General features: G+C 39.9%; 1 protein-coding gene across 2 annotated transcripts in view; it reads left to right on the top strand.

The window, feature by feature from the left end:
* The window catches only part of SYT1 (synaptotagmin 1), a 130,699-nt gene that overhangs the window by 22,885 nt on the left and 83,625 nt on the right, over positions 1-24,189 (top strand). For both annotated transcript variants that reach the window (XM_009951817.2, XM_009951818.2), the window contains exon 2: positions 11,269-11,453. In XM_009951817.2, the coding sequence (XP_009950119.1) occupies positions 11,269-11,453 (185 nt within the window). The remainder of the gene's footprint in view (positions 1-11,268; positions 11,454-24,189) is intronic.

The following is a 24,189-nucleotide window of genomic DNA, read 5'->3' as shown; positions in this document are numbered from 1 at the left end:
TATTTGGGTCATTCCTATTAAAAGCTGTCACACAGAAGACCAGAGCAAGCCATGTTTGAAATCTGATTTGTCTGGGACTAACTGCTATTGCCTCAATAATGCAGTCAGCTCAGGCAGTCCTTTTGGAGGGTCCTAGCCAAAGAGAGTGTCTTGGTTTTCTGTGTCCTTTGTCTCAGGGCCCAGTCTTGGCCATAACCTTGGCCACTGGTGAGATATGGAGGTGCCAGGCTGGCTGTCTGCGTTCCCTCCAGAAAGAGGTCATTCATGTCTTAGGTGGGCAGGATCCTGAGAGGATCTTGCTGAGGTTATAGAAGGGGTATTAAGCAAGGGTTGTGCATAAGGGAATGCTGGGTGATGTGCTTGGGCAGGCTGGATCTGATAGCATACAAGACTGGTGCGTTCTCTTAGGCTGATGGTTGGACAAGGGCACAGCTCTTGTGAGCAGTCGGTTAGACCAAGATGCACACGTACCCACCACACAGGCTTGGGACCTCACAATGTAAAGCCTCTCAGGCAAGGCTGTCTTTTTGTTTCGTCTGTGTGCAGTGTCTAATATGGTGAGGCATTTCTTCTGAGTCGGTGCCTTTAGGCACTACCCACACACAAATGAGTGTCTGTTAATAATGATAATATTTAATGAAAGAATCTTGTTCAAAGTTATATCTGTACATTTAAAATAACAGATCAAGAAATACAGATATTCCATTGATTTCACTGAGTATACACTATTGCCCAGCAAAAGAAATATGCTTTTACAGAGACATTCCTGTCACAAAAGGCAATATGGCTTCTCGTATGAGTAATTACTGCCTACATACTGCAATTTGCCTAACACAGAGTAAAAATTAAAAAACAAAGCTTTAATTCTAGCTGGAAGAAGGAGATTGGTTTTGGTTTGCTCCTTGATTGTTTTTATAATTGATTTATCACTACTACAGCTATGCAATTAATTATTTTTTAAAAAATCATTCTGGACATTGGAGATATGAAAAAGTTCCCAAACTTATTAGAAATTAGTCTTTCTCACTGCTTACCATGCTTAAGTATGTGAATGCTTTCCTGTTGAAGCAATTAAAAAAAATTAAAAACACCAGCAAAGGCTTTTATGTCTGAAAGTATTTAATCAGTTTTAGAAATTAACTGTTCCTATGATTCTTAACTGCAGAATACATCTGTTTCTTTGAGAAGTGGATGGCAGATGTAATGCATATATATATTATGTTCTATGCCGTAGATGAGTCTTTTTAACCTGTCTTTATCTTACCTATAAGAGGGGAAAAAAGAGGTTCATCCCAAGCATTTTCAAGGCCTGGATAAAAGCAGATATATGTACCTGCTTGGTATCTGCTCAAAGTCAATAACATGTCTCTACTGGGCTGTGTAATGGATAGAGGCAAAAGATCAAGTCCTAAGAGAAACGTTGTCATACTTTTTACGAACAGAAAAAAAATTATTATTTACGAGGTAGAAATCCTTTACGTTTTTACATTTGGCCTTATTTCACGTGGAGAGACAGTACATTTCACTGAGAATTTCACCAAATGATCTAATAAAGTGGGAATCGAAAATCTGAACTGGCAACAAAGCTGAGGAACAGCAGGACTGTTACCATGGGTAGGATCATCAGTTTGCTATGTATGAGGAGTAAATTCTATTTACTCTGTGCTATCTCATACTTGAGTGCTTTGTCTGAGTATATGGATTCTGGTTACAATATTGCTGGCTGGATAATAAAATGGCAGGAGTCAGGAAAGAAAAAAGGTCATTTTTAAAGCTTTAAATAAGAAGCAAAAAATTATCAAAGTAGTTGTATTTGGTTTGTGAGGCAAGGTTTTTTTAGCGGGGGTGCTACAAATGTGGCTTCTGTGAGAAGCTGCTAGAAGCTTCCCCTATGTTCAATAAAGCCAATGGCAGCCAGCTCCAAGAGGGACCCACTGCTGGCCAAGTCTGAGCTACGGTGGTAGAGCCTCTGGGATAACGTATCGAAGAAGTGGGGGCGGGGAACACACACCGGGGTGGAACAACAGCAGTGGAGAGAGGAGTGAGAATATGTGAGAGAAACAACTCTGTGGACACCAAGGTCAGTGAACAGGGAAAGGAAGAAGGTGCTCCAGGCATTAGAGCAGAGATTCCTCTGCACCCCATGGTAAAGACCATGGTGAGACAGGCTGTCCCCCTGCAGCCCGTGAAGGTCCATGGTGGAGCAGATATCCACCCGCAGCCCATGGAGGACCCCATGTCAGAGCAGGTGGACGCCCGAAGGAGGCTGTGACCCCTGTGGGAAACCGACGCTGGAGGAGGCTACCTGTGGCCCCATGGAGAGAGAAGCCCACGCTGGAGCAGGTTTTCTGGCAGGACTTGTGACCCGGTGGGGGACCCAGGCTGGAGCAGTCTGTTCCTGAAGGACTGAACCGCATGGAAAGGAGCCACTCTGGAGCAGTCCATGGAACTGGAGCCCATGGGAGGGACCCCACACTGGATCTATAGTGATAAACAGCATTAAGTTTTAAGGTCCCAAACACTCTGCAAGCCTGCACTATTTCCAGAGCACAGCATGTCATTATGGTCTCTGTGGGACAGTAATTACCCTGCTGACATTAACTGTTCCACACCAGGGTAGGAAGTTCTGTGTTTCAGTCTTCTTTTTCAGCAGAAAACAGCCATGCAGAAAATCTGGAAGTGATCTTCTGACTTGCTGCTTGGGAAGAAGCAGAGGGAAGGAGGTGCCCTAAGGGCTGAGTGAGGCTCCTGGCACTGCAGTAGCTGAGGTGCCAGTGAGATGTGTCAGAAAGATTATAGCCTTGAGGAGCCTGGCGCTGGGACCTGGGTCACCTCTGGTGTATGCTTGGCTCTGGTGTCACACAGGGGACTCAATGCTAGTGATTTAGTGTGCTGGAGAGATTCCTTCTGGATGTGAGTTTGTGTTGCCTCTATAATGACAGGAGCCACACAGCATGCATGCACCCCAGGGTGGCACTTGAGCTGCTTCCTCTGGTGGGATCTGAGATTGACACTGCACCCCAGGCTGCTATCCAGTGCACTTGCTTGCAACATGCGCCTGGCATCCTCCAGCACTTAGCTCCCTACACTTGTGGGGTGCATGCTTAGGACCTGCAGCTGACATGAACTTTGCTGCTGGCAAAGACATAGCAGGGACTTGGGGTCCTGGAAATGTGCTTGCAGCAAGTGAAGCCCCTGTTGTTTCTTGTACACTGCACCAGTTAGTCATGTAGACAAGTGCTCCCACAATGTCTTTTGTATGATGCTAAACAAACTCATGTTGTTCTGTACATATTAGTGTCTGCATCTCTGCTGTTCAGTTATTGTTACCTACCTCCTTTATAAGACTCTTTGTGATCTACTGATGAAAAGTGCTACATATGAGCCATTTTATTTGAGCCCTTCTAAATTAATACTAAATCTCAGTAGCAAATAAAACTGGTTATTACTTTCAGTGGGAACTCGGTGTGTTAGTCCAATGGTTGTTAATTCTTTTAGTAGTAGCTGTTCTCCTTTAAACCCTAAGCTGTCGTGTAATAGCATCCTGTGTTAGGTTTATATAAGTTAACAGACCATTGTCTTACAGACAGGCATAGTTTCTTTAAGTTCATCTTGTCAGAAATCACAAATCAGTTCCTTTTTTTAAAGGACTTTACGCCTGCATAGTACTTTATTTACAAAAGTGCCAAATTAGCTCTCCCTTCTTTAGCAATGGAGTTTTTACCTCGAACTTATAACATTCAACATGTACTATGCATGACTAATTCTGGTATCCAAGAAATGTGATTACTGTTTGAAAATTGAAATACAACCCTGGCCTTCATGTTTGCAGGGCAAACCTTGACAATATGACACAAGTAACAAGAAGGAAATGAATGAAAACAGCTAAGAAAAATCAAATATATATAGGCTTAATTGACTTTTTTTCCCCCCATTTTCATTACTTTTGAGACATTCTCTTGATTTTTGGGTCCCCAGACTGATATGACTGCAGTATTTGGTCCCTTTAAAAATTCCAGTTCCAAGTCAGAGGGAGTCGCACGACTTTATTTTTACTGGTTTTTATCTTCAGACTATCAATTGAAGTTTGAAGTGCAACATACTGTGTATGTTACAGGAAAAGTGAAATGTGTTTTAACCACAAAATACAATTGTCCACATGATGGAAAACAGTCATCTCAAGCTTCTATAGATTTATTCGTTGGAGTTGAATATTAGTCCCATGGGTTGTTTTGTCCCTTCGCAGGAAAGTGTTTGGCCTCAGCTGGTGTTGGTACATACAGTTTTTGGAAAGCTTTCAGCAAACCTGTCTGACTTCCAGGTCTGGTTGGAGGCTCTAGCTTTCTTCATCTTCCCCAGCTGCTCAGTGTGCTCAGTGCTTTTCTCTGGCAATTATCTAGAGCCTGAATTAATTTATTTTATTTTAAAAGCTTTATGGCAGCAGATATATGAACTGATAGGAAGCATCAGTCTAAAAATATTATCTACTTGATTAGAAAATATCTTCTGCCAAAGTCTTTCTTTTTCCTACACTGTTTTCTGTAATAAGTGAGACCTAGAAGTTTTGCTGGAAAAGGGAGTCTGTTTTATTTGTCACGCTGGCCAGCGTTGCGGTCCTTCAAAAGGGACATGCTGTGTAGCAGGGAGCTGGGCTGCTGGTTCATCTTCTGGGCCGTTCATGCCAGGTGGGGAAATACCATTCTTTCATTAGAGGGCAATGGAAAAAGCAGCTGTATTTGCAGGAGGAAGGAGGAGGCAGGAGCAAGCAGGAGGGCTGGGAGCTGTGAGAGGGTGAGAGGAGAACTGGCAGCCCTGCAGAAGTACGGCACTGCTGGGAAGGGCAGCCAGGTACCAGAGACCACAGGAGGGACCTTCCCAGGGAGCCATATGGCCACCAAGGAGGCTGCGCAGTGGTGGTTGAGCTGAAAATGAGCCCAAGAGAGTGGCCTCAACCGGCAGTGACACAGCTGGCAGGGTGGAGATCTGTGTTAATCCTCTTCCGCACATGTCCTGTTTCCTTTTGAGTTGGGGGGAATGGGCAGGTTAACAGAGGAGCTATTTTCATTTTAGTAGTTATAGAGATGAACCTGACATTTGAGCTTGAAGGCCTTTGCAATCTCTCTGAGGTACTTCCTTCAAGAAGGAGACATCTCAGCAGCTTTGCTTTCTCTCTCTGGCTGCCTCACCATCCTGTCTCACCTGGAAACTCCTCTGCCTTACTTTCTCCACGATGTGTCTTGAGAGATGAGAGGCAGAGGAGCTGATGAGACTGAGCAGTGAGGAGCTGGGAAAGAGAAGGAGCAAAACATATTGGAAAGAAGTCGAGAGAGAGCAGCAGAGAAAGAAATAGTTCTGCTCTGCAGAAAGAAGATATGCTGTTGGGTAGATGTGTTTTACCATGAGAGAGAACCTATCACATGCCCTAAAAGGTGAATTAATACCAGCAATAATAAACATAAATGACCTGCAAATTCCAATAGTAGGTGTGAGTTTGCCTTCAGGTAAATATTTTAGTCATTTTATGCATTTTGACTTCCAGCTTTGGGAGCATACAGTAGGCATATCAGCTTCTCAAGCAGCCCAAGCACCTCAGCTAAATTTGTAGCCATATGTAAGATTACTGCTAAATTCAGTGTCAGTTTATTTGCAAAGACTGGAATGTTTAGTCATTCTTTGTCAGTTTGCATAATTCTGCATTGTAATTTCTAACAAAGAAGCTATAGGCAGGAGTATATTCAATGAGTGAAGCCCATCTGATCAGTGCACTTTCACAGACTGTTTTGCATGTGGGGAACTTTCACTGGCAAAGGACGCATCACTTAGCATAGTTAAAGCTTCAGTAACTTCTATAAACTATTCATAGAGATAGTCTTATGCAACTGCACATGCTCAAAAAATAGAGATCGAGGGGGGAAATGTCAGCATGAGAGCATTTGTTAAGATATTTAGTAATGGCTCCTTCTAGTGATGGGTCAAAGGTAGCATCATTAACTTGAACCACATAAAAAATCTGTAGTAAATGTAAGACAGTGAAAATAATATTTTGCAAACATGCTACTAAAGCAAGAGTTAGTACATAAGAGTGTTTGGGGTAGAAATGTAGTTGTATAAGCGTGAAGGCTAATATTTAAATCATCGGTATTTGTGAGTATGTATTTGTGTTTTTTATCTTCCTTTTTTACAAGTCATTTTACCATGTATCAGCATTTCCTTTTCTTTGCATTGATCACCTTTGTATCCCTTCTGCTGTGAATAGTGGTATCTATTACCTGGGTCCTTGCTCTCAGTACATTTTCTTTTAAGTAACTTCTAATGAAAGTCAAATTGATTCCCAGAACATGGCCCCTGGGGACTTTCTATACAGGAAGTCTGAATATGGCTATATATGTGGTTTGCTTTCTGATTAGAAGCTGTAAGTGCAAAAAGCTAAGATAAAACTACGGTTTAGTAAATGAAAACTGCCAGTGCTCTCATGTTCAGGCTACCAGAGGTTTAGATTAATGCAATGTGCTTCACATACAACTGTTTGGCCGTTGCAGCCTCCTGTCAAGTATCATGCCCCCTCTGAAACATAGATTATTAATATTTATCAATTCCAACATGCCATGGGCCTCCTTGGCAGAATAATATCATCATCTGATAGTCCTTTGCTGTCACAGTTCAGGTGGGCTGCTTAATTGCTTAATTGGGAGTTGTCAGTGGACAGCATTTTTGGTATGGAAGTCTTCACTTTTAAATTCAGCTCCTCTCTTCAGTTCTTCCTTGACCTTCCCTCTGTTTGGGTTCTAAGTTAGTAAAGTTTCCTCTGACATTTTACACAGAAAGGGAAGAAAATTACTAGGATGAAGTATTTTATTCTGTTTTACAGACTGTAGCACTTTGATGCTGTTACACATTTTGTGACTTCTCTTACAGTCTTTCCTCTGGAGTCAAATGTCCTCCAAGGCATTTGATAATTTTAGATCGTCAAATGGGAATGTCAGTTTTAGACCCAAGGCCTGTACCTCTCCAAGCATTTTGTGTAAGGCCAAGTGAGGATATCTTTACATAAAGGACATAATTTGTAGCTCTTAATTTGAATAACTCAGTAATACATCCTTTCCTTTGAATCTAGCATATTCAGTGGAGCAAGATTTAATGGCATGTTGGGACACAAGCTATATTTAGTGCAGCACAGTAGAATGAAATCAGTGGAGTGAAGCAGTTGGTCTTGAGGACCCAGCCCCACACTGCAAACTTTGTGGCGGTAATGCTTTGGTTTAGATTTGCTTCCATGGGCCAAGTGCCTTTTGCAGTTGGAGCACCATTAGGTGAGCTCTGGGAGAGTATGTTCCCATTTGGTCCATCGTGCCTTCCCAGATCACTGCGTAACATGAGTCCAAGCATGGTATATGCATATGGTCTGGAGATATGCCTCATAAATGCACTCCTAAGCCCAAACTAAAATGATAAATTAAGTGCATCACAGCTGCTGTATTTGTGAAATGCTGCAAATGCATCAAATGACCCACAATTTGCAGACAACCTTGCCTCGCATGAGTGGAAGGAAGCAACAGAGAGGGATGAGAGAGCTCACAACTCCTTTAGCTGCATCCATGTCTGACTGATGTTAGTACCCAAAATGTCTCTATTATCAACATGACTCTTTTTGGTGCCCTGCTATTGCTCAGGAGTAAATCACATGTTCCTTTTACAGATGGGCTTCATTCTAGCATTTCTGAGTAAAGTTCCAGAGCATACCCTGTTTGGAGTGGATCAATAAGACTAATTCAAGATCTTGTTTACTAACTATGCTACTCAGCAGATCACCTCCTATAGACTGTCTCTCAGAGCCTTGTGGAATCACCAAATCATGTAGCAATTCATGACAGCTTCTTCAAAATAAGTATTCTGTATTTGCCCGCAGGAGCAGAACAAGGAAAATAGCACTGAAATACCAGAAAGTTTACACACATATTAATTATCCTTAAACCAATAGCTTTTCGTGGTTCGCATAGGTAAGTATTACTTGTTTCAAAGCACCCCCTTGTGCAGGCACTGGGTAAGACAAGTTGTACAGAAAGCTTCTGGCTCCCTGACACCTCAGTCACTTGCTCAGGATCTGCGTTTTTCATGGCACCCACCCTGCTTCATCTGCCACAGAAGTCCTTCATTCAATGGATCATGTCCAAAGACCTCCTGGGATTTCAAACTGTGCTACTGAACCTGATCAAACTGGTTTAATACAGATGGAGGTAGCCTTCAAACTAGATTCCCTTTGTTATGTCCATTTAAACACTGGAAAAATGAAATTCTCTGAAACTTGTGTAAGTGTGGATAAAGTCCAGCTGGAATTAACCAGTATGAATCTCCAAAGTGAGCCACTATGTAAAACCAAGTTCACATACTGTTAGTAAGATTTTTAGAGATATTATTCACAGTTGGTAAAAAGGCTGAACAATTAAAGGCTGTAGACTTGACTATTCCAAAGTGACCAGTTTCTTCTCATTCTGGCCTGTCCACCTTGAGATGGCTTTATAGAAAACTAATTTTTAAAAACTTACCTTTTTCTGGAATTTAAGCTCCTGTAGTAGCATCATGAATTGGGGAGCACAGGTAGGAAAACTCTCAAAGTCTTTAGTAATTTTGGAAAATCTTGTCCATATTACGTAAAATGATTAACATTTCAAGTTATTTAAATGATACTTTTGAAAGGAAACAAACATCACTTCAAAGCCGGTGATAACTGTATGTTTTAGTCATATTCAACCTAACATTTACATCCACTGACTGGGCAATCTCAATGGCGATGTTCGGATGAGCCATCTCCTTGACAGAGGTAGTACATTTTTATTGGGAAAAAAAATCCATTTCTTTTGTGTTTTCAGACTTGAAGTTGTTTTAGAAATGTCCAGAATTTGGGTTACCCCAAATTTTTCCTTTATTGCTTGTGCTTTTTTTAATAGAAAAGGAAGCGTCTTTTCTTTGAAGAGATAAATAAGGAATTCTGCATAATTCTTGGTGTCTCAGATATTAATTTGATGATCATTTAATTGCATCACAAGAGCTATTGGGTGAAATTAAATTACAAACAGATGAGAGCAGACAATGCATTTTAAAATAAAGAAGCTGAGGTATCTGCAAGTGTTTCAAATGCTCCCCAAGGCACCCTACATTGTTCATGCTCCAGAGAAGCGAGGCAGCAGTGCCAGAATACCACTTTACACAATAGTATCAGCGCAAAGGCACCTGACTTCACTACCTACACAAGATTTTTCATGTGTAGGATGCATATGTATATATCCTATTAACACCCACATTCCCTGTCTCCTCAATTTCTTGGTTCTCCCAGCTTACCCACATTTGATGTGTCCCTCCTCTCTTTCCTCCCACGGTGCCATCCTGCTGGCAAAACCCCATCCCATATTCTTGCTGCTCCCCATATTCACTGGCATCATACTTCAAACAGTGCTGATAAGGGAGCAAAACAAATAGCTGATAAATTTGGGCACAGCAATCATTTCATATTGCCATAACTTCTGTAGACTAGCTCAGATATAAATTATAGTGTTATGTAAATAGCATTTGCGATGCTAAGAGTCTAACAGACTAAGTACATTTGTGAAGGTTAGCATTTGAGAAGAGCACACGTTGCCTGTGAAAGGTGATGGTTTTACATTTGTGAGTGCTGGATGAAAAAAAAAAATAATTGTAGGAGAGTCAGTTGTGCTATTAAGTGTTACCGCACCAGATTTTAAAATTAAATCATTAATGCATGAAATACAGCTTTTAAGTTCCAATAAGTGCGAATCTAATGCTTTAACTGCAGAATTGCTGCTGCTGACTCCATAAAATACATCCCATAAACAGCTGTTAATCTGTTCACTGTTTATCTTTTAACATTCATTTGTTTAGTAATCAGTTCTTATTTGTTCTACATATGGTACAGCTTCCCTTTTATAGCAGCTGCATTTAATGAACGTTTGGAGGCACAAAAGTATTACAGAAATTACTGTTTAACTGTTCTCTTGAATTATTTTTTATGTGTTGCCAAGGACATTTGAATAAAAGTTAGAAAAACTGATCATTAAATTTAGGCTAAAGAAGGTGTAGGTGCTCTGTCCTCTTCCTGAACTGGTAATTTGTAGTGGAAGTTCCTGTGACCATGCTTCACACTCTGCTTAGCTCCTTTAAGCAATTAATTTTCTCTATTTATACTGTCCATTCCCTTTTGTGATTCATTGACGTCAACATGTCAAATTTGATTCACTCTTCCGTTTTGCTCTGTATCATATTAGAGACGATAGGTAATGCATTGAGAGAGTATCTTCCAGACCTGATAGACTGAGTGCTTTTTGAGGTTTTTAGAAAATGACAGTTTACCAGGATTGAAGTTTTGTTAGGTGTTCTGGTCAATTGTGAGGATCAGTGGTCATAAAACCTGGTTTGTATTAAGATAATTCCCTTCTGGAGTGCTTGTGTTCAAGTGTCATCTTAATTCCTTTTTTCCAAAAAATCTGATCTTTAAGAATATTTTATCATAGGAAGTGTTCTCTGTTATTTATTCATGCTTCAGCCATGTCCAGCATCCTGGACTGAATGAATAAATGGACCGTATGTTTTTCTTTATAGCAAAGTGTAGGTGAGAATATAGCTATGTACTGAAACTTCGTTAGCATTAGAGCACGATGATGAATAAGGCAAATGCCCTTCGATTGGACAGTCCTTTGTCCTTGGTCAGTCTTTACTGGTGACCTTGACCTGCAAATGTTGCGAGGAGTCTGCGAGTCTGTCAAGTGCAGCGGTGGGCAGAGAAGGGCTGTTCATTAAAACTGACTGCTTGGATCGGATGCAGTTCCAGAAAAGGGGAAATTCCCAGTCAGTTCCACCCGATTCAGCCACAATGCCAGGTGGGTTGGGGACATGATTAAAGAAAGAAGCAAGTAATTGCCTAAATGTGCCGAGTGTTTTATAGATTTGCACAGTGTAAATGTTTTGGACATACTGTTTTCAGAGGGTTGATTAATCAAAATAGCTGCAAGTGAGTTTGATGTGTGTCACTGGGCATGTAAATAGATATATGTGTTAAACTGGTGGTGTGTGTGCAAATGCTCAGTTGGTATAAATACACAAATGATGACAGGACATTTTAGAAAGCGTTTCAGGTATTTCTGCAAGGCATTTTTATGGAAAAAGACTTAGCTGTGGGAGAAATGTGCTTGTTTCTAAATTTAACCCTACTAACAGTTTGCCACCTTCTTTTTGTGTGTGTTTCTTTTTCTTTTCCAGTGCCACCTTGGGCCTTAATAGCCATAGCCATAGTTGCAGTCCTATTAATCCTTACCTGCTGCTTTTGTCTCTGTAAGAAATGCTTGTTCAAAAAGAAGAACAAGAAGAAGGGAAAGGAGAAGGGAGGGAAGAATGCTATTAACATGAAAGATGTTAAAGATTTAGGGAAAACCATGAAAGACCAGGTAAAGTACCTCTCCTTTTCTTGAACTCTGGAGCTGCATTTGAAGGTTTATATTTGATGTGTCTAGAAAAAGTTCTGCTTGTTGCCTCAGTAGTGGCTCTGTGAAGAGGAGACTGATTAGCAGCATCTTTTCAGTGGTGTCACAAAAGATGAATCTGGGTGTGGCATCACTGGTAAAGCAATCAGCCAATTTCCCTGCTCTGCTAAAAAAAGTGAACAGGCATTTAATGACTCATCTGGAAGGGCAAGTTTATTGAGAGTATCTTGGTTGTCCCCAAAATGAGGCAAATGTGTCCAGTTTTCACTGTCCTTTTTCAAGACTTTGACCAGGACCTAGTACAGTGTTTGTGTATCTTTCTAGCAGTATATCTGAGCTTGATAAACGAAAGTAGCTCCTAACTCTAAATCCCTTTTTACACAAAAGCAAAAGTTCATCACAGAAAGAAACAACAGTACAGAAGAAAAAAATGAGAAGCATAGAAACAAGGGAAAACAAGCAAAAAGGAAGAGCACAGGGGATTCAACACAATGATGTTGGGACAATTCATTTTGTAGTAGAAAGGAGATTAAAGATAACAGGCCATACTTGTAGCTGTAAGTCAACCAAGTAACTTGGAGGAAAAGATTAGCATAATGCCCTTTGAGCTGCATCATTTTCATAAGGGCAGAAAAACTTGTCCTTCTGATCTGCTTCAAGCAAGAGAAGCAGAAGGTTGCAGGACCTAATCCTCAGGGCCATAGACTTGACTAATATGTTTCTGAAAGAAAATAAAGCTTTTTTTAACAGGGTTTTAGTATTGTCCTTCCTGGAGCAAACTGTTGAGAATAAGCAGAAGAATGCAGAAATAAATGTGAAGTATCCATATGTCCTTACTGTGTTGCCAGATTTCCTAAGCTAAGAAGACAAAGGGCTATATTTTTCAAACAGAAAGTCTGAAGAATTTAGAGAAATGCTTTGAAAAACCTCTTCAGGAGGAACAAATAACTGTAAAGATACTGCATGGTCAAGTCTGTGCTCCCAAGACCCCTGGTAAGGTTGAGCTAGAGCAGCCCAGGAGCGCTTATCCAGCCAAAGAGAGAGGATAAAATCATGGCCAGGAATGAGCAGTTCCTTCCACAAGTTGCAATCAGTGTAGAAGAAAGCTGGGCTGAAAGGAAGTTGATTAGAAGTACGAGCCAAAGCTGGGAAACTAAGGACGAGGGCCAGCTGATCGGGATCAAGATCCAAGAAGAGAAGCTTACAGCATGGTAGCTGAGAGGCCCATGGAGCAGTCCAGAACAAGTGGTGAGATGCCACTGTACAGTGATGGAGCAGCCACCAATGTGGCTCGTCAGCCAGTCTTAAGAGTCCTGGAACAGGTTAGCATGCTTCTTCGGGCATGTAGGGTGTGATAGGGGAAAAGCAGAGTCAGGAGAGTGGATGAGGTAGCCTTACAAGTCTGACAGCTAGCTGCAACTGGGTCATAGGAGTGGAGTCTGAAAAGAGCTCAGATAAGGGGAGGAAAATAATGGATAAGCTTCAAAGGTACAGAGCTATCAGATCTATTTCCAGTTTCCATTATCAGACAAGAGGACAGGTTTTGTTGTTCTTGCTCAGTAGATAGTATGGAAAGAAAATAACTGAAGATCCAGTTGTTTTATTCCTGTTCATGTTACTCAATTGCAGTAGCCACTACTAAAATTCATTAGATAGTAGTTAACTTTTCTAGTATATACACTACACCAGTAATGTAAACCTGGTGAAAATTCATTACTTTCAAGCTGTATGTATGAACATTTTATCGTGACCACTGTACACACTGTCATCATGTGAGTGATGAACGAGAAAGAGCGAGGCTTGATCTGACACAATCTAGTTTCATTCTCAGACCATATGTACACATTGCATGCTTACAGCTAATGAAGTTCACACCAGTTGCCCATCCTAGATGTGCTCATGTGTCTACATGCTAGTAGGCAGTACAAAGCAGATTTCTCTACAGCCATCCCGGATTGTCTTGCCACAACTAACGGAGTCCTGCACAGGCACAAAGAGCAAACAACTGGAGACCCTTGCATCCACATTGCAAGTGGAGCACTTAGTGCCCTGGTGCATGGCTTCAACCTTGGTTCCACCTGGAGAGAAGATGCTTCCTGTGCCACACTGTTGTACTGGAGTGCATGACATCAACACAAGACAGATTCACACCTGCAAACAACCTTGTCAGTACAGAAAATCACTGATGTAAATGCAGCTATTCCAAGGTTAGGAAGATTAGTGAGGCCAAGCTCAAAAAACAACAGAGCACAAATTTTGAGTTCTCCCTTGAAAAAGATTTTATGCTGATTTTATTTTCTCTGTATGATGAATGTGAAACAAACCCCTTTTCTTTAAGCACTTTGGTTTAGCATTCATAGATTCCCTGTATTTGATTTATAGACTTTGTTCTGGTGTATTAATATTAACTAATTGTGAGATATTTCCTCCTCAGCAATGCATGAAAAATCAGATCATCAATTGTTGCGTTACCTTGGGCTACTGTTAGCCAACTCCTCCCATTGAACCAAGAATAATTTGAATGAACTGTTTGAATATGCTTGTGGAAAAATTCCTTGAGATGTTTGTTATGTTCCACCAATGATAACAAACCTAATACTTTGTTGTAGGACAAATAATGTGTAATTTGTTGATTGATATTTATGTGGAATTTGTTCCATATCATGTAGGGCTGTTTTTGTATTTACAGTATATTATTAAATGTTTTTAATTATATTCATTAGGACCTGGATAAATGACCGTGGATTCTTGGAAAATAAGTATTTTAAATGCAAAATTACATTGTGTAATTAACATTGAGTTTCATTGCAGTCTTTTTCATGGGAAAATTTTATAAAAAGCTGAATCATGCATCTCTTGTCTACAAAGAGCTCAAACTATGAAGTGTTGCACAGATAGGTATTTTAAGATGTTTCCATTCAAAATATTTCATATAATTATTTAAATATACTTTTGCCCAAATGTTTTGGGATTTAACAAATACGTTTTGTTTTGCACAGTTAAACCTAAGGAGGGTAGATTCTCAGTTGATGCAAATGTCAGATCTTTAATAAGTGGATGGATCACCAACTCTCCAGCCAAGCTTTCTCTTCACTGTCTGAGATTTCAAAACCAGGGTACTTAAATTAGCCCCTTAAATTCATACCTGGCAGTCTGATAGTGTACAGATTTTATGTCCTTGACATTCAATAACTTCTACCAACTTGATTCCTGATTTGTGAAATTTTAGCTGTCTTTTTTTTTATGTATGACTGATTGTTTATTCTAACAGTTTAATTGTGAATTATCAGTGCAAATTTTAATATACCTAGCTGAACTCAATGCAATGCTAAATGTAGAATATTTCAGTTAAGAGGATTGAACCACTTTAGAGGCTTTCACATAAAATAGAAAAGGAAATAACAAGAATGCCTTTTAGCTCTTTAAAGAAGCAAATTTTAATGTTAAAAAAGTAATTGAATATTGATGTAAATCTAATGCTATTATAAAGAGCAATGTACAGTACCAAAAATCTGAAATGTTGTCAAAAAAAGCAAAAAGATTAGTTCAGCCATTGTTAGGCCTGAACCTGCAAGTGCTAATTACCTTCTGCCTTCAGCTGAGAGTGCATAATAGCAGTTGATAGGCACTTGGCATCTTGCAAGATCCTAGGTCCCTAGGCATACAAAACTCAGAAGGGAGTAGCATTTGGTAAATTGAAAGTATCAGCTTCTGGAAATATATTTTCCATCTTAGTCTGGTTTTGTTTGTCAAAAAGAACTTCTGACCTGCATGTACTTGTGCTGACCTGCACATCTGTGCCAAATCGTAATAGAGCCATATAGCTTGACATAGTTAACGGTGCTTTTGATATAGAGGTTCAGTCAGCTCAACAGTCACACATAATGGCCAGATATTACAGCAAGTGGAATAAAATTTTGGTCTCTGTTAGAATATTTGTGCTTCAAAATGTCCACTTTCCTGAACACAACTTCAAATGAGAAACTGTTTATGAAATAATATTGATTATGAGCAAATGTAGTTGAGCTGAAGTAGGTGATGAGTTGAAAATAAGATTAGGTTTTCAGTCTTGAAACCCATTCCCATTGCAGGTAATGCTTACTTTTTCAAGTAGAGTACACAACTCCACCAAGGGCCACTGGGAGGATTAGGTTCCTTCTAGGGAAGGCAAATTGATAATGAATGTACTATGGTAAAAAGGTCATTTCTCCATGGTTTTTACTAATGTTTGTGTGTGGATGTTTTAATTTTTATTTCTTCCTTCTATGTCCTCCTTGTCTATGTTATGTCTCATGACTGTTCTGGATTGTCACTTGCGGTAGGTTTATTTTGCTATTTGGACGCACCTTGTCTAAAGCTCTGATACATATAGTCTTCTGACAGCTCTGGCTCCTCAGCTGAGATTGATATGTAGTAGCTTTGATACACACATCAAGAGGCTGAACTAAATTGATTGGGTATTTTTTGGCTGGGTATATATTTGGGTAGAGGCTAGAGGAGGCTGAAAGACAGAGGTTGTCATTCTTTCTGTAGTTAAAATATTCTGTCAAACTGTACTAGAAAGCTCAAGTTCAAAATTGATAGGCACAAGAAAATAACTTGCTAATTTTATTTACTTTCTGTATAAATGTCACCATATCATAAGTAGACAAAAGCAGTGAGTATTTTTGATGTCTTAACTTCTAACTGTTGCTAAAATGATTGGTACCTCATGAAACTTACTGTGGGCTCTCACATCATCTCAGTACAGTGCCCATGCTTTAAGTTCTTAGTGCTCCATACTAAACTCTTGTAAGTGGTCTTACTCCAGATTTCTGTTGGTGCAACAGAATAACAACTAGCACCAGTGTTTTTATGAGATCTTCCCATCACAGTTTTCATCGTTATAAATTTCTAGTCTCTGCAAATGCCCCTGGTGGCTCCCACTACTTTTTTCTTTGAAAAAAACAGCCTTCAAACACCCAGCTCCAGAGACAGTATAATAGCTGCTGATTTATTGGGTCTGAATGTAATGCATTGATACAGCAAAATTCTTGCTTAAGCTCAGTCTGTGGACTGAGGAGAGGAATAGACGTGATCACTTCAGTCATGATCAGCAGCACTGAAAAATTACTAAAGTTTAGCCCTGTTGCTTGGAGAATAATTGTTGTGGTGGTCTGAACATTTTATTAGGTCACAAAGCATTTGTGGAGAATGAGATTTAATAGCTCAGTCCTTTCCCATTGCATCAGCCTAAAAAACTGTCACTAGTGAAAGATTTTTGGCTTACAATGAATGTGTCTGTTAGGTGAAATAGGAGATTTGGAATCAGGTATATGTACTACACGGTGGAGTATAAGGAGTATATTCTTGGCTCTGGTTTACTGTGGCCTTCAGTCAGCCACCTGACTTCTCTATATGTTTGTTATTCCTTTACATAGGCCTTCCTTTTACAGGAGTATTCTGATTAATGTTCATGTATTGACAGCAGTGAAACATCGGGGCATTATAAAGTAACATGATACTGAGATCTGCAGTTGTACTTAACTGGACTTCAACATATAATGGTTTTCTTAAACTATTCCACCTTACGGTGTTAGCTGTTGAACAGTAAACACCCTTGCCCTCATGGAGACAAAATACTGAAGGAACAAGCTTTTTAATGTTAGGTGCCATGAGATTTCAAAGTAGTGTATGTTGACCTGGCAGCATGAAGACCATAGCCAAAATGAAATCAGTAATCCACACTAACATCTATTCAAAGGAACCCAAGCTTTTGTTGCCGGAAATAATCCAAGAGGGTCTTTTTGAGGGACAGGAGCTCTGTTGCTGGCAGTGGTCTTTTCTTCTGCAACATTTGCTCGTGTGTTTGTTTTCCCAGTTGAATGGCTAGAGAATAGTGAGTGTATTTATTCCACGGTGCCACCTGTCTTGGTCTCAGCATGCCAATTCCCATTTGTTGGCATCTTCAGCCCATGGTGACATTAATGCTCACCGTGGCTTATCCGCAATGCAATGAGACATCCTAATTCACACTCAGAAAGACAGCATGCACTGCAGAGCCATTACAGTACAGAAGATTAGTCAGAAACAATGAGAACAAGTCTTTCTTAGAAAACAAGCCCAGTAAGTATACTGTGGCAGACCAAATGGGTTGACTGAGTCCTATTTGTACATTAATTCAATGTCGGGCTTGACCAGTCATCCTACTTTTTCACCTGCCTCTGAAGGCAACTGTGCAGGGTGTGTAAAACTTCCTGACAAATGTGAAAATAACATGTTTATGAAGATACAGTGTTACAGATGAGTGTTTGTGTTCTGCAGGGTTTTCCACAGAACTCCTTTGTAACTTAGATTTACATTAGACTAAAGAACCCTGAAAATATGGAAGCAGCAGCTGTGAGCCACAAGGCTGGGCTTATGCACATTCATGTCTCTCACTCCCAAGACATAGGAGCTTGCTTTGCATGATCCCTGAGTTTCTTTTTCTTCCTTTTTAAAAAATCCTGTAAAATAATTCATTTATTGCTTCTATTGTAACCTATTGTACTGTTAGGATGATAAGAAGGTACAGATCCTACTCATTTTCTTACATGTCTTGTTTTCTGTACTGAAGGTCTTGCCGTAGGAAGCTTCCATTGTCAAGGGTATTTCTTTCTTGCGTTCTCTTGATTAGCAGACCAAATTTTAAATTCTTTATTCAAGACCAGAGTCTGCAGGTTCCTAATGAGTGGTGTCTAGAAAGTATGCAATTATTCCCTAAATTAAGTGATCTGAATCACACTCTTGAGACATTTACCTGTATCCACTGATTATATGGAGAGCTAAACTCTTACACTAAGTGCCTGAAGTTAGTGGGCATGAATAACCTGCAACAGGAACAGCCGTTCATATCACTGAGGTATACATTTCAAACCCCATTGGGAATATTTAATTGTTTACTTTTTAAGCAAAGGCATTTATTCTTTACAAAATGGTGAATAATAAATATGAATAGTAAAATAACCTTCAAGCATGAGAATATCAGATAGTTGATAAAGTTCTGTTTAGAGGATGGTCAGAGGATGATCTTATCTCTTTTTAAGCAACTGAGCCAGAAGAACAGGCCTTTGCCAACTTTTTCTTCATAGAGCAACGTGGCACCCAGTAAATCATGCCTGGCTATATTTAGTTTAAATAGATGTAGTCCTAATTATATAGTATGACAAATTTTTCAAACAGAAATAAATGTAGTACTCGGAGTGGTCCTCCCATGTCAAGGAACCAGCTCTGTCCCAAAGCGTGCTTCCATCTGGCCCGCTGCCATTCTTCGGGGAGGATGAAGAACAATTGATTGAGCAGCATGCACTGGCCAGGCAGCCTAAAGCTGCCTCCTACTCACAGCCTGCTGCTTAGCACAACCAAGCACTGCCATATGGGAAGTGGGGGCAGAGCACACTAACGTACTTGCAAGAATGCTTACTTCTTTTAGTTCAGGCACATGGGCCCTGTGTTCAAAGCAGAGCCCTAACTCATAGGGTGAACTTCCAAAATAGGACCCCAGGCTGAGATCAGATGCATCTTTTTTCAGCAAATAAACACTGGCTACAAGAAAAACAGACTGATTTAGGGGCTTAACAGCTCTGACTTGAGAGTATGTATTCATATTTTACAGTGAACACATCCAGCATTTGCAGTATTCTTCTGTTGCACCAGAATAAGTTGATATTTTAGTACCCAAACAATTCAGTGATCTCATAAGCTGAACATGATGACCTCATGTCATAGAGCTCCGAAAGAAAGCAAGCCTGTTGAATAACCCAACAGACCATTTAAAACGTGGATAACAAGCAAGGAAGTAATGTCAAGGCATCGCACGCTGAACACAGCAGGGACTTGCTCGTTCTGTGAGTCGGTGTGGCCCACTGCTGGTGTGTGAGGCCAACACTCTTAGAGCAATAATGGCAAAGTAGATTTCACAATGACCAAAGCCTGGCTCAGCCACTGGAAACCCATGCACAACATGCTCTTTAAATTAATTCATGGAGAGAAAGCAGATGCTGAATGAATGAAATGTTGCCCTTCCTTCTGAGGGACTCTGATAGAGAATGTGTTACAATTGCAGGCTTTTCTGCTTTGTGATAGGGAATCAGCCAGGAATTTTTAAAGGCTTTTTTTTTTCCCCAGGTTAAAAATTGGCCAGGTCAGAATTATGGTGTTCTTGAATGTGAAAGAAATTGATAAGAGGTGCACCACCATTAATGGAAATGCAGCTATTCCTGGGTGTGGAGGAAAAATTGCCTTTTTGATAAATTCATTGTTGGACATGGCACAGAACATTCTCACTACAGAATCATATTGTTTTCTTCTATTCAGCTCAGCAGGCATTGCACAAGCCTGAGGACTGGGCATCATTCACACGTTAAAAAAATATCCCCTTCACCATGTCAACAAAAGGAATGATTGATGGGGCAGGCAGAGATGGAACGCAGGATGGCAGCATGCACTGTGCAGCAAATAAACTTACAGGCTACAGTCAGCGTAACATTTTCCTTCCTAACGTCTCTCCTTCTTGCTTACTGGTAACTTGTTTCCTTAAAAGTGAGTCCATAGGCCACCCCACGAATGGAAGAAACTCTAAAAACTTTGTTAATGAAAATGTTTCTTTACATACAACACTGATACGAACTAATCACTAACAATGAGGCATGAAGATAACAGAGACTGGAATCAAAGTGCAAAATACACCTTCACGGGTCTTCGCATCCTCCTCATGACTCAGATATGATTGTGGCCTCTGCCTTGCTGTACAGGAGGCAAGGAAGTACGCTTGGTCCCCTTTGTTATCCGAGCTTTGTATCAGTTTGCTTTCCTGGAGCTGCTACACACATGGAATCTGGAGGCAACCAAGCAGACCAGCTGTGCTAAATCCCTTGCAGACCCTCTCAGTTTCTGCACAGTTTGGGAGGACTTAAATGAAAGTGTGCATAAGGCTGTTTTAATCCCCAGAATCTCTCTTGTGGTTTATGGTGGGTAGTAGTGGGGTAAACCCAGTGACAGGGTGCAGCACTTTCAGTGGAACTGAGCCAGAAGTAAGGGATGTTCGCAGTATCAGGAGGCAGCACCACTGAAGAGAGGCTTTTGTCAGCTGGGGGAATGAGAGGGGGAGGAAGCCCAGGAAATCTAAAAAACCGCTGCAAGGTATGAAGTTTGCAGAACTGCAATTACAAGCAGTTTTGTTTTTTTCTTTCCTTTTTTAATGCAAAAGATGCAGCTCCAAAAAAAAAAATGAAAGTCAAGCATTTTCTTTAACAACCCAGGAAAAAAGAGGAGACTGTAAAACCACTCTTAATTATGTTACAGAAGTGAAGAAACAACCAGCAGCTTGAACTGTGGATCCCAGATTGCTGTAATTTAGCCCTGTTTGTTGTAGGAACCGCTACAGAGTAGATGAGCTTGAAAACGATTAACTAAACATGGCGCCAAAAAGAAAACCGTAATGCCGTATGTAGATTTATGTCTGCACCCTTGGTTAGAATGAGTTACAGAGCTCATTCAAATACGGATTACATGAGAGGTTGCTCAAAAATTCATTTTGTCTTCCAGGTCTAAGAAAATATATATTGTATATTGTGTGGCTCTGTTAAGGTCCCTGCCACAAAGGAACTTTTCCCACTTGCTGATTTTATTAGATGTGGATGTATCATCTTGTAATGATTGTATTGGATTAACACTTTTTTAGTACATTCCTACACCTACTTACGTGTAAACCTACATTTTTCAGATACTTATACACATGTAAGAGGATACAGAGGTTTCACTGTTGTGTGTTTCTGCATATGTTATGCAGAAAAGAAGAAACCACTTGAGTGAAATTCATAGTCACCCCAAATTAGAAAAGATAAATCTGGTCTCCAGCACAATGTAATAGTGTGTTTCTGTGTTGCATTTAAAATATCATGGAATTGAAAGAAATATTAGGAAGGGAAAGGCTTATATAGCTCTGCATCTAAATCCAGGTTTTCTGATTACAGTTCTGTCAGTTGAAGAAGCTTGAGGAAAAAGCTAGCTTATAATTAAAATGTTTTATTGTTTCTAAAACCGATAAAATATAGCTGCTTATTTTAATTGATTGTAGCAATACAACACTAAGATCCAATAATGTGATACAGTGTGCTATAAATTGAGGGTTGCAGTACTATCCATTAAATATTGATCTTTCAGAGAATCTCAATACAAAATGAAAGTCCCTATGGGGTGTTTTAAGTACTTTGAAGCAATCCAATTCTTCTTCCTCTTTGGAACTCAGCAGCTGCATCAAAAGAGAAACTCCTGTGCTTCCTTTGACTCAGCTTCCTCTTGAAGCATTGGCCTCTGGTTTGAAAGCAAATTCCTCTCTTGATGGTTATTATGTACAGACTGCTGTAGAGATAATAATTTGTCATCTCTTCTCTTCCCCCACACCATGACCTTGGCCAAATCCAAACACCATCTCATTCTTAATGTTTCATAGTGCTCAGTGTTTCTGAGTCAAGGTCAAGAAGAATCATATAGCTCCTCAGCTGATGTAAGTAACATGCAATGTTTTCCATCTCCTCTGGGAAATAGCTTTCACCTTCCAATAGGCCTCTCATAACCTGTGGAGAGGAGTTTCCCAACCGTGCAATTTTTTCTGCCTGCACTTCAAAACTCCCTTGCAAGAGGGAACTTTTTCACATGAGTTACCCACAGCTCTGGAATCTCCCGGATTGATCAGCTATGCAGAAGAGTATATAATTTTCCTAGAGACGGTGTGGATATGTAGTTTTCGCCTTGATGCAATAGTTACAAATCCCTCATACCTAGAAATTAGTATATAAGGTTCTTTTTTGCATTGTCCCTTTTGTCCCTGAGGAATGGCTGTAGGATATTTCCTCTCAAACAAAATCGAGGTCAAAAGTGGATGGAATAGCAGAAAGTCCAGTACTTATCCCAGAAACGGTGATATACTGGAGCTGTTTATCACTCTTCTATTATGCAGTCATCTGTTAGGGCAATCCTGGGATGACTCAGAGCAGTGGGACTTGGAATTAATATCCCACTCTGAGTTATTGCTTCCTGTTCTCTCCAGGCTCAGATAAATGTGATTACTTCACTTGGATTGAGTCATGTCTTTTTTTTTCATGATCACAAAACCCCAAGCTTATTTTTATTATCAATAAAAGCAAGGTGTTTGGCATAATTACATCGCCCCATATCCTGAAAGTCCCACATATGGTCCTGCAGGGGCTGTGCCTCTTGCCATAGAGCCTGTCAGTTTTGCAATGTCACATTTGCTGTTGTACTAACAAAAGTGTTGTGCTACAGCCAGGGAACTTACTAGCAGGTCGGCAATTAAAATGTCTCAATTTCCATTTCAGGCAGTTCAGCCCTTTCAAATAGAAATTATTTAGTTCAAAATGTATTACTCTTCCAACATCACAGGTGATCCTTACCCACTACCGAGCTTTCCCACCCGTCTCATCCAGGTACACTGTAATTTGTGGTCCTAGTAAAGAGTCCATCATTCACTAATGTTCAGATATTTAACTCAAACCCAGCTCCTCAGCTTGCATAAATCAATGTTGTTGCATTGATTTCAGTTGAGCTATGCCAGCTGAATTTCTAGCTTATTTCAAAAAGTAGAGAAATAATTGCTTAATACTGTACAGTTTTGAGTCTGACCTTTTGAATTTAGATCTGGCTTCTGAAAAATAACATTTTCTACTTCAGAGATCAATCTTCTTGCCACACCCACGTAACTGTTGCGTGGCCCTCCACTGCATTCATGGCTGAGTGAGAATGTTAATACTTTCATGTTCATTCTTTCACCAGCCACCATCAGCTGTGGATATAGCTACTTTCCAGCCTTGCTATCTCTTCAGATAGAGAGCTCCAGCTGCGACCTATTGTTTATAAATGCTGTAGGTTTCTTCAGACCACCTCGCATTGTGAAATAAGAAAGAACATAACAAGTCTTGCACTTAATAGTCTGCCTGTGCAAGCAGAAGCTCCATATAGGAGGAGCTTTCATCCAGATAGGGCTCTTATAGATCTGTACTGTATACGTCTTTCTTCTCTATTTAGGGAAAGAAATTACTATGGAACTTGAGTCCCCATTAATTCCTATTCTTCATCTATACTTCGTCTGTACTTACTATAACATCTTCATCTATACTTACTGTAAATACAAATAACAATTCTGGATGAATGCTCAGTATTGATTCCTTGTTTTCACACCCTCTATTTTCACATTTTCCGTGATTTTTCACTATTTGTCTCATCACTTTTGCCCATTTTTCTCTTCTTGCTTAGGTAAGAATCTGCTGGAATAAGATCTACATAGTTAGTTATGGTTCATATGGTTTAATAATTGTATTAATTCCCTTTCCACAGTGCAAATACTTCTGCTTTCTGGTACAGAAAAAAAAAAAACAAAAAAACAAAAAAACAAACCCAAAGAAAAGACATCATTTAGTATTTTAATTTTGTATAAAAACTTAAGATAACTGCTATGTCCTTTAAAAATAGCAGGTTTTATGCAATAGACAAAGCTGTAAGCAGTGCTGTATTTCTTTCTTTATTTTTGTGTTTCTTTCTAAGCAAACTAAAATCAACTTGCAATCAATTTGGTTCAGCCAAGCTTTATAGCGAGAATGAATAAAAAGGAGATTGGTCTCGGGAGGGAGGGAAAAGGAGAAACATGCATTTGCTAATGGCATGG

This window comes from Leptosomus discolor, chromosome 1 (genome assembly GCF_034619465.1).
Source record: "Leptosomus discolor isolate bLepDis1 chromosome 1, bLepDis1.hap2, whole genome shotgun sequence".
NCBI lineage: Eukaryota > Metazoa > Chordata > Aves > Leptosomiformes > Leptosomidae > Leptosomus > Leptosomus discolor.
The sequence above is the reverse complement of the archived record's forward strand: the minus strand, read 5'-3'. Positions and strand labels throughout refer to the sequence as shown.